The sequence below is a fragment of the Macrosteles quadrilineatus genome, unplaced genomic scaffold, assembly GCF_028750875.1.
Source record: "Macrosteles quadrilineatus isolate MER2022 unplaced genomic scaffold, UCM_ALF_1.0 Scaffold_1__1_contigs__length_201487025, whole genome shotgun sequence".
Taxonomy (NCBI): Eukaryota; Metazoa; Arthropoda; class Insecta; order Hemiptera; family Cicadellidae; genus Macrosteles; species Macrosteles quadrilineatus.
The window spans coordinates 79,622,954-79,638,218 of NW_026542594.1; the positions used below are offsets into that span (position 1 = coordinate 79,622,954).

Below are 15,265 nucleotides of genomic sequence, written 5' to 3' on the forward strand. Positions count from 1 at the left end.
AGATGAGTGAGCGTAGCGAACGTACTTCAACCAGGACATGATTGAGCCATGCGAACGAGCTCACTTGTGAAGTTAAACGGGGCAAAGCCCGCTAGTAGATCATAAACATAAACAAATGAAGTAACTGAAAGAATCATATACTAATGAAATTACATTAACATATGGTTTGACAGCTACATTTAAGTAATGTAAAATAATGTTTACATTCGGGGTAGTAACATCATTATTTTAAATTTATAATCCTTACCCTCTGTTCTAACATTCGTGCATTATTTAATACTAGGGGAAACTCGTCGAAATCGACGAATACTTTCAAGGCTTATGTTAATTCGTCTAACTGCGTTAATTTTGGTGAAATATACATATTTTAAGCATTTAGCATTCTTTAAAGAGTAATAAGTGTAAAAACAATAATGATATTAATTGCGTTAGTTTCCGATTCTGGTTGATCATTCAATGATTAAAATATTTCCCATACCGTACGTCATCGGAGTTAATATTAGTATGTTATATGACATCTCTTCCTTATCCTTTGGAAGAACATTTAAATAGTATTAAAATCGTATTGGTGGGTCTTTTGTAGTTAAACACTTCTGTGATTTCATCAGTGTAATATGATTTTATTTGAAAAGAAAATATTTTTTGGAAAGACATATTCTAACTTCAAAGGGAGGTATATCCGTTACAGTGTAAAATTGATTTTTCCTTCGTCACGTGGCGTCAGTTCATATCGTACTTCTGTGCCAATGAATGAACCCTCTAGCAGTTTTGAGAAATTGACTGTGGGGTTACTGTTAAAGCTGGAATTCCTTGACATGGGTCTCAGCCTTATCAATAACATAAAGTTGTCAAAATAATCTCTCTACGGAATGTTAGGTGTAGTGGAATACTTGAAGTGAAGTTGGCGGCTTCATTGGCAACCAATAATGCAAATAAAAGCAAAAATACTGTAAATTGGCTGTTACGTATATATTGACGTTTACATAATGTTAATCAACGTATCTTATAAAGGATTATGTGATCTAGTTTAAAAGGAATATGACCTTTCTGTCATGACAGTAGCTGCTTAAATCGTATTTTCTCTTTGTACCATATTTTACAGCCCAAATGTAGTGTTATTTTCAATAATGTTACCAACCCAGTGCGCCAAAGTCCTTAATATAGGCAGCTGGCAGGTGCAAATAATTTGTCAAGATGGGTACCATTTTAGGCAAGGTGTCTATGTTTTGATGTTATTAGACACTATAAGAGCAGATATTTGTACATAAATATTTGATATGTGTAGAATAATAATATGATAAAATGTAGGCATAAGTGGTGAAAAAGGCAGACACCAACCCGTACAGTATATATAAGATAGTTCAATAAGAAACAATTTAAGAATTGCTGTGAAATAAGGATTTTCCACTGATTTCGTAATGGATCGTTATAATGCAAAACATGACATGACATGATAAAGAGGAAAATCAATTTTAAAATCAGAAAATAACATTGCAAATACTTATTTGGTAGAATTCAGTAACTCCCAATAAATATTTGTGTTGTTTGAGATACAATTTAAAAAGGAACAGCTGTTTTATTAAAAAGTATTATTCACATGGCCAAAATGTAAACAACTCTGTGGAGGGATCTTTAAAGGCTTCTGGGGCAGAGCCCTAAGTGATTTTGCTTAGTTTTTCTTTTTATAACTCATCTACAGTCCAAGACCTTTCTTTGGACACCCCTACCAAGTTCCTACGCCCAGCCGATCTCTCAAATTAGTGGGGACAAAGTTTCCAATTAAATATTTCAATTCCTCCATGTCCTTATGGGAGAAAATCCAACTTTGATGGCCTGTGGGGCAAAGCCCGAGGATTTTTATTACAGGAATTGGTGAAAGGGGGCGTCTACACAAAAAATACTTTATTTTGACACCTTGTTTGTAAAAATCCGTCCATTATTAACGGAGGAGTAGTGTTTTGTAGAAATCACCTTCACGTATTATATATAAGGATGTTTGAACCAGCTGTGTGGAATTGTGAAATCAAAATTCATTTGACAGTTAGTTCTGGTTGTTTACATTTTTAAATTATGTAGGTTTGCTCTTGTTACCATGGATACAAGACAGAAGACCATCAATCAATATTTTAAAATCTCTCACCTCAAATTTTTGAAAGCCCACGGGGCAGAGCCCTAGGACAATAACGAAGAGGGAATAGTTGTATAATATGTGTCCTCAGAGCTGTAGCTTCATTTGCGTGCAATTTGAGCCCAGTCGGTTCAGTACTTTTTGAGATTATCTCATACAAACACACAGACACACACACACACACACACACACACACACACACACACACACAGAGACACCACCTCTTCTTTATAATAGTATAGATAGATAGATAGATTACTATTATAGTATTATATATTGTCTGTGCTATGGCTAAAATATGTTTTTATTACCGCATCAGCTGGAGACAATCTCTGAATATCTGCTTCAACCATTTGTTGTTAAACATTGATCTCGTAAAATAGTGAAATTATTTTTCGTATGCACTAATAGAGCAAGGTTTGTAGTACTAAAAGAAAACCTTTTAGTTTAAAAAATACATGTTTCACAGGAAACATTTTTAACCATTGTAGTACCACCATTATAGCTTAAAAAGTTGATAAGTGATGGTTTACATAATATTTAGCACATTTGACGGATAAACCTTTTTTGAATTCGTCATATTATAAGTGTATGGAAAATTCATATATCTGTGTATCAATATCTACTTACCTCATTTCTGTTCAATGGAAGTTATACAATTTCAATGATACCGGTACTTAAATGGGAAGTCTTACAGCTGTTATAAAACTGTGCATACCTTTTATCTTACGAGTTAATTTGCTACCAATTGATATAGTATGACAATTCTATTCTACTGCAGTACTTAGAATTCTACCACTACTCACATTAAACCTACCATATTTACTTTTGGGCTAGTGATTAATTTATTGTATTAATCATACAATATAGTGAATAATGTAGTCATTTATTTATTTCGTTTCTATGACATAGCTCTATTTTGTAGAAATCAATTATGCAATCATAACAACAGAAATACTGCATCATTACATTTTACGGTGACATAGTATTTATTTTACATATAAATAAAAAAATTTAAGCTAATCCAATAATTAGTTCAATTAGAATCATTGAATATTGAATAATTTAAACATTAATCGAAGACGAAGCGGTTGACAACTTTCAAACAGTTGACTAGGCCTAGTTACTAACAATAGTTGCCTTCAATAATTGCAATGCGAACTGTATGCACTGAGGTCGACGAGTAGTGTTCACAGTGTGCAGGCACTTTGGACGTCGTGGCACTTGGACGTCGTGCAACAGTCAAATATTTATTGGACGTCGTGGCACTTGGACGTCGTGCAACTGGCAGAGGCTTTGGACGTGGTGCAAATGATACTTCTTTACAATTCTACAGTGCGCTGTTTCACGACGTCCAAGTGCCACGACGTCCAAGTGCCACGACGTCCAAAGCTTGTAGAAAGACTATATTTTTGGCAGTTACTGTACTTTTGGATGTCGTGGCACTTGGACGTCGTGCAACAACTCAAAAATTATGTTTTGGACGTCGTGGCACTGGAAAAATATTAGGACGTCGTGGCACTTGGACGTCGTGCAACACTCCCGTAGCTCAGACGTCACTCCTGGTAGAGAGACCAGATGTTGTGATTACTACTCTAGCTCGAGCTCTTATGCATCTCAACGCGAAGTCCCTTTCTATTACAAATTCCCTGGAAATGACAGTTACAGACGAGGCTGTTCTTATGTTTAGAGGTAGAAGTAGTAGCTCAGAAGCCACTCCTGGTAGAGAGACCAGATGTTGTGATTGCTACTCCAGCTCGAGCTCTGCTGCATCTCAACGCGAAGTCCCTTTCTATTACAAATTCCCTGGAAATGCTAGTTATAGACGAGGCTGTTCTTATGTTTACAGGTAGAAGTAGTAGCTCAGAAGCCACTCCTGGTAGAGAGACCAGATGTTGTGATTGCTACTCCAGCTCGAGCTCTGCTGCATCTCAACACCAAGTCCCTTTCTATTACAAACTCCCTGGAAATGCTAGTTATAGACGAGGCTGATCTTATGTTTTCGTTTGGCTATGAAGACGACGTAAAAGAGGTTCTGAAGTAAGTTATTTTATAATTTTATTTATGGTTTTCTCAAATTCAATAACAGGACACTAACGAATTTGGCAGGGTGAATATTACAAGAAATAATGCTAAAATTTAACTTACAAACTAAATGTTTTTGATTTTTATTGTTATAGTTTAAAATAAAGTTTGAACTGAGAGTAGACTACACTCACTTTATTTTGCAAATAGTTGATTTCATCTAAAACTAGCTTCTTTCTCATTGGCTAAAACAATTCGATCTCTTTCTTCTTTTCACTTCTATCCTTAATGTTAAAGTGTGTACATGCATGTTTATACAGGGGTGGCAAAAAGTCACGGATCAACCCAATATCTTTTTCCAGGTTTCACTTACACAATTTAAACTTTGCAAATTGTTTATGGGTATAAAAAACTATTTTAGCGAATTTCCCTATAGGGAAGTAGCTATTACCGTAGGTGGCACGGTAAGACCTAGACCCGGGACCGATTTACTTTTTCATTTTGATGTCCCCAGAGGCCAAAAACACCATTCTTTAAAATTTTTATATATGTATATATAAATATATATATATATAGACTTATATATATATACGTCCGTGAACGCGATTACTTGAGTAATTTTTGTCCGATTTTGATGAAATTTGGTTTAAAGGTGTAAAGCGGGATAAACTTGAATGAGTTCGCGAACCAGCACGATCGGACCATGGGAACGGGGCTTTACGGGGGGTTTTATGGGGTAAAAATTGGTTTTTCTCACTTTTGACCCTCAAAACACAAAATTTCCTGATTTCTCTTTAGACCTTTTTAAAGAGCTTAAAAAAACAAATAATTTAGTATATAAAAGAATTTTTGTTTGATTATTAGTAACGGAGAAAATTAAAAAAATTGCAAATTTAAAATTCCCATGTTATTCTTATGGAGAATATTGTCAAATGTTGTAGTTTGCTTGTTTATGGATATATTTTGATCAAACTTGGCAAATTTATTTATTTTGTACTAAGCTATCAATATTTTACTCAAAAACACACTTTATTAGTTTCCTTGTAGCAGCAAACCTAGGTACTCGTTAAACCTAATGTTATTAAAATATATTTAACTGAAAATCAATTCAGACAAATGGAAATTCGCTTAGTCGGCAGGTTTGCTGCGGCGGGGGTATTTTTATAAAAATTGGTTTAAACACCTGTTTTTTGTAATCCAAAATGTTGCTGCTATGACGCGACTAGTTTCAACTTCTCAAGAAGTCATCTTCGGGCGTCCAGGGGATGTCAAATCACTTCATCAGAAGGTCGTCAATACACACGCTATACGTTCATACACGAACATGGTCATGGATACGAACACGAATACAAACACGAACATTGAAACAAAGAGTACAATTTAACGAGTGAAAGCTAAAAATGGTAACACCGGTGAGGATGATGCGTCACGACCGGATGGATGTAGCGTCTAGACTGCCGGTCAACGTGGTCATCAACGTGGTGGTGGCGCTGTGACGTCATTCCTTTGTTCTTGTTATCAGTCAGCTGTCCCCATTCATCCCCGACTCTCTCTCAAGTACCTTAATGGCCGTGTCATAAATATAATTAGATTGGAAGGATAGTTTGTCATTTAAAATATTATGTTTGTCAAATTTCACAGCTAGGTATATTTGAAATTCTTCAAGTGTATTTTTTAGTGATGGGCGGATCCAAGAAAATATCGGTACCGGATCCGGATCCAGATACACACTGTCATAAGGGCGGGTTAAAAAAAACGTAATTAACAGAATGCCAATTTAAATCATACTGTTTAAAATTAAATTGGTAATGTTTAAAGATTAATACATCTTATATAGAGTAATCTCCAGTTGAGCCCATAATCCCACATTTTTTGGGGACACTAAAACTTTTCAAAATCATAAAATGAAACTTTGTCCTAAGTTTACTATAGTTGAGTATACTATATCGTGGTTTTTACATGCAGAATCCAATTTATTTATGCCTGAATCACCTCTTGTTAATCTCTTCCTTAAATTCGTTCCAGGTCCACAGTACTAATAGACGGGTATGTGAAGTTCTACAGGTAAAATACCCCGTGTCTGTGTACAAGAAGAATGTACTGTGTTCTAACATAGAAAAATATTTATTAGATGGAGGAGTCTTGACTTTTTTATTCACCCTGTATGGACACAGATAATCTTCATGTACACAGACACAGGGTATTTTACTTGTAGAGTTTCACATACCCTACATGGCTATCAGTACTGTGGACTTGGAACGAATAACAAAGAGAGATAAACAAGGGGTGATCCAGGCATACAAGACCGATGTTTTCCCGATTTTTTTATTAACACAAAGCTGTCTACGTCTATGTACAAAGCTGTCTATGTACAAGACCGATTAACCGGATAACACTTCTATCATTACTGTGGACCTGGAACAAAATTGAAAAAAAACTGCTGTATACAGTATTGTGTATTTGTTCGACTCTCGATTGTCCGGATTTTTCGCAATCCGGACCGGACGTCCGCCACATTAGTCCGGATGAGCGTACTTGGATACAGACAGCTTTACGTTAGTAAAGAAATCGGGAAAAAATCTGTCTTGTACATGGATACAGATAGCTTTGTGTCAGTAAAGAAATCGGGAAAAATCGGTTTTGTACATGGATACAGATAGCTTTGTGTTAGTAAAGAAATCGGGAAAAATCGGTTTTGTACATGGATACAGACAGCTTTAAGTTCGGGGAAAAAACGGATCCATCAAAACCAGATCCAGCCCAAGATCCGGAATTTTTTGGATCCGATCGGGTGCCGGTTCCAGCTCGGATCTGGCGGATCCAGTAGTCCGATATCCGGATCCGACCATCACTAGTATTTTTGTTAAAATGGTCGTTAGATATATGCAGTACGGACATGTTGCTGTCAATATTTGTGTAGTTGCTATTATCGGAAACTAAGTGTTCGGCAAAGGTTGATGTTTGAGCGGATGTTGTCTTCTTTGGGAGATGTTCTTTAAATCTTTTCTTGAAAAAACGAGCTGTCTGGCCAATATAATATTTAGGGCAGTCGTCGCAACTGATCTTATGGACGCCAGTCTTGTCAAAAACAGGAGTTGTCGTTTGAGGCTGCTCTTTCAACAAAGATTCAAGTTTGTTAACGGTTTTGAAGGACACAGTGACGTTGTTTTTGGCCATGATGTTTTTAAATTTAGTGCTAAGAGATGCACAAAATTCCGTTGAAATGTATGTTTTCTTATCTTTAATTTTGGAGGTTTTTTGTTTATGTTTTAGAATCATTTTATCAATTAGAATGCTCTGGTAACCATTAGCGACAGCAACGTGTTTAAGAATATTTATTCCTTCATTGTAGTCAGATGGGTTCATTGGCAATGTATTTTTTTTTAGAATATGGCTGATTTTTTTCCTCCTGGGGGGTCAGGAGCTTGTGAAAAATCCTAAATGTAAGCATGGGTTGTTATGCATATCATTTTAAAGGTCTTGATGAGGCAAACTCAACGACATACTAAAAATGAAAAATGGATGATCCTGAAAAAAGTTATGGCTGTTCAAAGTTATGATATGCTGCATGGTAAATTAGCCTTATTCTAAGTTTAATTTATTTTTTCATGTTCCATGTATTACAGATATTTTAAAAGAGGAAGGATTTACTTCTTTAAACCCGTTAACAATTTTCAGAGTTGGACGTGTAATACATGAAACATGTAAAAATAAATTAAAACTTAGAATAAGGCTCATTTAACATGCAGCATATCATAACTTTGAACAGCCATAACTTTTTTCAGGATCATCCATTTTTCATTTTCACTCACTTACTCATTTACTTATACCTAGACACTTTAATGAGTTAATATCGCTAATAGTTTTGCATGAGCGTGAGGAGTAAGATTAATTTGTAAGGGAGTGACTAAAGTTTGATTTTAAACACAGTAGGAAATATTAATATAGTGAAAACACAACAATTAAATTTGAATTACAATAGTTTAATAAGAAAATTAAGATTTAAGAGGAGTAAAAATCTCCAAAGCAAGATATTGACACAAAAGTTAACGATAGTCGAACAGATTTCATATCATAATTATGGTATAACAATAACTCAACGCTCAATCAAAGATGAGTTTAAAACATAGGTAAATGTTGGTGGCCACCTTAACTTAAGTTGAATAACTCTGTCTATAAATAAATTAAGACAAATAGCAATGAACAGAAAAGAAATACAAGTTAGATACCGGTCATAGTTAAGAGATCAATTTGTACAAAAAGAATTTAAAGTGGAGTTTAGGATAACTTAATTGGTCTACTTAGCGGTAAGGCGTATCAGGTCCTTTCACAACACGGTATTTGGCGAGATAAACAGGATTCCAGTGCGATTCGACTAGTAGGGCTAGAAGATAGGCAGGCCTAGTCTTGGGTAGGTGACCAGGTCTCATCCAGCAGACAAGGACATCTCACGAGCCAGCATGCCCCGCACATATCCCTAGAAAAGGGCCTCATGAATAGTAACAGTCTTATACCACAATGATACATAGCAGTCATACACTCTGTCTTTGGCAAGTTAATATTTCACAATTATAACAAGGCTATGAAAGTTTATCTTCACTAAGTAGTTAACACCAAATGTCAATACGGGTACTTGGTACCAACCTTACCTAACTTTTAACAGTTCACTTGATGACACGTTTTAGTATCTGTTTCGTGTAAGCTAACTAAAGGAATGTTTGAATCTTAAGAGTTCACATCATTCGATGACTGTTCATATAACAATTATTTACTTCAACAACAGGTTTAAAATATCACAGCAAAAGTTCAGTCTTTTGAAACCACAAGTTATAAGGCACTAGAGTTTTGAACAATACGATTGTCTGTCTGAATGGCCTAAACTAACCTATCAAACTTGTTCTCAAGTCTTTGGTCCATAGTACATAATTATGCATAGCCCCACACAATACATTACATACATTGAATAAGATTCGTTAACAAATTAAATCCTAACATTTGACAATGTTATACTTACTGTATTGTTCAGCTTGTGGGCTTCACTCACCTTAATTTGTTAATCCAGGACTCGTCAAATGTAACACAACGAAGACACAAACACACTTACACGCACATAAAAATCGTCCTTGGATTAATTTACTCCGGCGTTTCGCGGGACCAAGATAAGGTCCCGCTTCCTCAGGGAATTAAAACTTTGTTTCTCTCGCGTACACGAGCCGAACGCCTAACCACGACTGCCGGATCAGCTGTTCCAGTAGAGGGGGGGAGGGAGGGCAGGGGGGTTGGTGGACGTACTGGTTTTTGTAGATAAGCCTTTGACATCATTGGCCTTGTCTCTCAGCTGTTCTAGTTCTTCTTTAATTATTGGTAAATAAACAGTACTAACATCCACCGATGGTCGTGATAGAGGCTCATCTTCAATAGCCATAAATAGCGACTCTGCCATGTTCCGTTTCCTCCAATCCGGTTCTTTGTATAGAATTTTGCTGGAATCCCATTTTACTGTATGCTTTGTCTCTAATACATGTTCACAGATTCTCGAGCCATACCTATCCTTATTTTTAACCTTTTTAACGTGTTCGTTAATCCTCACCGTCACTGGCCTTGACGTTTGCCCTACATAGTTTCTTCCACACGAACAAGGAATTTTATAGATAATATTTTTTGTGTTTTGCTGTTCATTTACAGGTTTTAGTTTGGTGAGACGGCTACGAATTGTGTCTTTACTTTTGAAAACTGTACGAATTTTGTATTTTGAATTTATACGCCTTAATTTTTCTGAGACATTTTTAATATAGGGTATACAAACAGTAGTAATGGGTTTTTCCTCAGTGGTGGGTTCCAATTCTCTGGAGTTATTTACTTTGTTTAGGGCCTTATTAAAAATAGATTGGGGATAGCCACAGTTGTTTAAATGTTGTTTTATACTGTCTAGTTCTGTTTTAAGTATGCTGTCATTGCTGCAAATAGATTTAGCCCGTTTGATAAGACCGATAACCAAGCCTGTTTTGACATGAGTTGGGTGATTGGAAGCAAAGTTTAGATATTGTCCTGTAGCAGTGGGTTTTCGGTAGACGCTAGTAAGCCAGCCTTGATCCAATTTTTCAACTAGTACGTCTAAAAATGGTAACCTATTGTCTTTTTCAAGTTCAATAGTGAATTGTATGGAGTCTAATTGATTATTTAGGTGGTCTTTAAATTTCATAAGCTCTTCCATTGAATCCTCCCACATACAAAACACATCATCTACATAGCGCAGCCAGATTCTTGGTTTGGTTTGAAATGATCTAATTGCATCCTGCTCAAATTTATCCATAAAAATATTGCTTAAGATGGGGCTTAGAACCCCGCCCATCGCCATACCCTGGGTTTGCTCATAAAAATCATTTTCAACTTGAAAGTAGTTTGACTTAGTACAGACTGTTAGTAGTTCCATAATGTTGGATATGGGGATCTTAGTTTTATCTTCTAGATTGACGTCGTTTTCAAGCTTTTCCCTCACAATTGTCAAACAAGGGTCGATCGGAACGTTAGGGAATAAGTTCGTCACATCAAAGCTGACGAGGATAGTGCTATTGCTGGGTTTGTGTGGGTTTATTTTGTCAATAAAATCTTTTGAGTCTCTTATAAAACTATCAGATTGACCAAAGTAAGGTGTCAGCAATGGTAGGAGGAACCTAGATAGTTGGTAGTACGGTGAGTCAATTGCACTTACTATCGGACGCAAAGGGATGCCTTGTTTATGCAATTTAGGAAGGCCATACAGATGTGGAGCTTTACTAAACTGTGGGCTTAGTTGAAAAAATGTGCGGTCTGTGACGAGAGGTTTAATCTTGGCCAGTTCCTTTTTAATTCTATTCTGGATTACGTTTGTTGGATCACGATCAAGTTTTTTGTATTGACCTCCATTGATAAGGTCAGCAATTTTTTTCTTGTAATCTTGTGTGTTCATCACAACTACAGCACCACCTTTATCAGACGGGAGTATGACAACTGCGTCATCCCCTTTTAATTTCCTGAGAGCAGAATTTTCATTGTTGTTTAAGTTAGGTTTAATATTAACAGATTTTTTAAGAGAGTTTACTACATCACATCTATAAGCTTGCTTAATATCATCAGGCAGAAGTGAAACAGCAGGCTCTAGTGACGTCACTATGTTTACATTAGGAACTCGGGACGGGGCAATGCCAAAGTTCAATCCCTTGCTCAGGACCTGACGCTCTGTCTCGTCCAGCGCTCTGTCGGACAAGTTGACAACTAACTTATCAGTGTCCGTGGATATTGTAACAAACCTGTCCTGGCATGTTCCATTGTCTTTTGAATTGCATTGACTGGCTGCAATCAATTTGCTAAATTTGTTGTTTAAGCGATTCCGTTTAGCGTTGAATACTCTCCTAGCTTTAGAATAAAATGTAGAAAGGATCGGTTCCAGATCGTTCCTACTCATTTTTTCTCCTAACCTCACTGATAAGTCTTGTATTTTTGATTCATGGATGTATTTCACATGTCTGATTTGGTTAATCCTACGTTTAAGAAGTTTAAAACTAGCATCATTTGCAATCTTTTTTGAGAGATAATCATTTATCGGAGATTTTAAACTTAGGCCTTTAGGGATTATGCCAGCATTTCTACATTTTATTAAGAAAGTCAAATGGTTGTTGTTAAGTGCGTTCTTTTCCAAAGTTCTTTCTAAATCTTTTAACATGTCTGATATCTGAGGCCCATACTCGTCAATAATTCTATTTTTGACCCTTGTTTGACAATTGTGAGGGAAAAGCTTGAAAACGACGTCAATCTAGAAGATAAAACTAAGATCCCCATATCCAACATTATGGAACTACTAACAGTCTGTACTAAGTCAAACTACTTTCAAGTTAAAAATGATTTTTATGAGCAAACCCAGGGTATGGCGATGGGCGGGGTTCTAAGCCCCATCTTAAGCAATATTTTTATGGATAAATTTGAGCAGGATGCAATTAGATCATTTCAAACCAAACCAAGAATCTGGCTGCGCTATGTAGATGATGTGTTTTGTATGTGGGAGGATTCAATGGAAGAGCTTATGAAATTTAAAGACCACCTAAATAATCAATTAGACTCCATACAATTCACTATTGAACTTGAAAAAGACAATAGGTTACCATTTTTAGACGTACTAGTTGAAAAATTGGATCAAGGCTGGCTTACTAGCGTCTACCGAAAACCCACTGCTACAGGACAATATCTAAACTTTGCTTCCAATCACCCAACTCATGTCAAAACAGGCTTGGTTATCGGTCTTATCAAACGGGCTAAATCTATTTGCAGCAATGACAGCATACTTAAAACAGAACTAGACAGTATAAAACAACATTTAAACAACTGTGGCTATCCCCAATCTATTTTTAATAAGGCCCTAAACAAAGTAAATAACTCCAGAGAATTGGAACCCACCACTGAGGAAAAACCCATTACTACTGTTTGTATACCCTATATTAAAAATGTCTCAGAAAAATTAAGGCGCATAAATTCAAAATACAAAATTCGTACAGTTTTCAAAAGTAAAGACACAATTCGTAGCCGTCTCACCAAACTAAAACCTGTAAATGAACAGCAAAACACAAAAAATATTATCTATAAAATTCCTTGTTCGTGTGGAAGAAACTATGTAGGGCAAACGTCAAGGCCAGTGACGGTGAGGATTAACGAACACGTTAAAAAGGTTAAAAATAAGGATAGGTATGGCTCGAGAATCTGTGAACATGTATTAGAGACAAAGCATACAGTAAAATGGGATTCCAGCAAAATTCTATACAAAGAACCGGATTGGAGGAAACGGAACATGGCAGAGTCGCTATTTATGGCTATTGAAGATGAGCCTCTATCACGACCATCGGTGGATGTTAGTACTGTTTATTTACCAATAATTAAAGAAGAACTAGAACAGCTGAGAGACAAGGCCAATGATGTCAAAGGCTTATCTACAAAAACCAGTACGTCCACCAACCCCCCTGCCCTCCCTCCCCCCCTCTACTGGAACAGCTGATCCGGCAGTCGTGGTTAGGCGTTCGGCTCGTGTACGCGAGAGAAACAAAGTTTTAATTCCCTGAGGAAGCGGGACGTTATCTTGGTCCCGCGAAACGTCGGAGTAAATTAATCCAAGGACGATTTTTATGTGCGTGTATATGTGTTTGTGTCTTCCTTGTGTTACATTTGACGAGTCCTGGATTAACAAATTAAGGTGAGTGAAGCCCACAAGCTGAACAATACAGTATAATAATAAACCTCGCCTAAAAACATGTCTTTCAAAAATAGAATGTTATACTTACAACACAACATAGACCCAGCTCGTATAACCTAGAAACTAAACATTTTACACATAGTCTTTAAACACTTTGAAAGATAACACAGAACAATCCATAGGCCCTACATTTGAACCATTTCAGTGACTTGGTAGGTTACTTTGCCAAATTTAAGATAACTAAACTTAGGCCTAGCACAAGTTAAAGTCAAAAGGTTCGTTAAGCATCTTTAGCCTAGGCTTTAAGGCAAAATTACAAAATAGGCTAGTAGGCCCTAATAGAATCAAATCTCACAGTGAACGGGAAAGCCGTACTATCAGAACACATTTAAAAACAGACATTACCAAATTTAAGTATAGACTTTAATAACAAACAATTCAAGAACAAATTTAATTTACTAACCTAAAGAGCTGGACCCAAAATGAGTCTGAATGACTGAGGTGGATTTTCGTAAGACAATGTGGGACATAGTATTAGCATACCCATCTCAAGAAAACCCTAAATAACAAAGTGTTACTACATAATCCCCCAAAATATGTAATAGAAAGAAACCTTACCTCGATGGTGGTTCATTTTAAGTAAATTTAGTTGAATTTAGATGACATCTCATTCTTGATTAACAAAAAAATCAACTTCTAATTTTTTTGTCTTCGTCACAAAATCATTAGAGGAGAAGAGGGAGGAAGCGTCGGTTTCAGTCCACAGATCCGTCGAGTTTCATTATTGAGTCCAAACCACCAATCAGAGGTCTACAACTTTATCAATTGAGTGAAGATGGGATGTAGCAATCGTTGGAGCGAAGAGTATGAAGTGGTAGAGGCGTACTATATAAAATATTTTACAGTGACAAAATTAAATTCAGAATGCGGTCAGGCAGTCGATGCGCGCTTAAAGACTGAGATGAAATATTTAGCGGGTGATCAGTCCGCTAGTCTGTATGTAGGCGTTACTGAATTTCAGAGCGTTACACTATTTGGGGTTAAAATTAATAAGTACAAAAAAATGTTCTCCAAAACACAATTTTATTTAGCTCTTTTACCTTCAACGTAATGATAAGTTAATGTACATTCTAAATTCAATGAAGCCTACCTGTACTGCATAGGTTTCAACGTTTTCAAAATCTGTGATTTAATTATGGTTTTTTTATGTCACAACCTTTCATTGAATAAGTTTTGCATCAAAATTCTATTGCAGTCAAGCTCCGTCTCATCAACCTCAATTATATTTTCTTCATTACTAGAAATGACTTCTATATTTTTCACTTGTACCTGCATCGCTGCTGATGAACTGGACTTGAAACACCAACGGAATGTAACATATAAGTCCTGTATGAATACAAACCAAATTCCAGTACTCTAACAGTCTTGGGCCGATGGTTATTTTTTACTGAAGCGTCGGAATACCAAGCGTAGGGTTAAGGAGAGCAATCTGTTATCTTAATACCTAGCAGTAATTTTAGTTACTTCCGACAAAGCTGATCAAACCACTTAATGAAGCAGATATGTATCTATGATATGTTTTGTATTTAGACTTTTAAATGTTATATAATAATAGTTTAAAGTATCTAATTTGTTAGACATGGGACATAAATGGTTTCCATTATAGAGATTTAGGTGCACTATCTTTAAGGTTTCTGACATAGGTTTCTTGTAGTGCAAAGATGTTATTAGGAAAAAAATATATTTTTTTCAATTTATACATTCCATATAGGTTACACATGGTCGATGTGATCATGTATTTATCACTGTATAAAAGTGATTGTAAATCAGTGTCAATTTTATATTAGTGCCACATCCTAATTATTACTGTTACAGTACAAAAGTTGCTTATAAAA

General features: G+C 36.0%; 1 protein-coding gene across 1 annotated transcript in view; it reads left to right on the plus strand.

Annotated features, from left to right (window-relative positions):
- Nucleotides 1-15,265, plus strand: part of LOC128983655 (probable ATP-dependent RNA helicase DDX56) — a 139,225-nt gene that overhangs the window by 28,803 nt on the left and 95,157 nt on the right. The window contains exon 4 of the mRNA XM_054403029.1: nt 3,978-4,168. Within this exon, the coding sequence (XP_054259004.1) occupies nt 3,978-4,168 (191 nt within the window). The remainder of the gene's footprint in view (nt 1-3,977; nt 4,169-15,265) is intronic.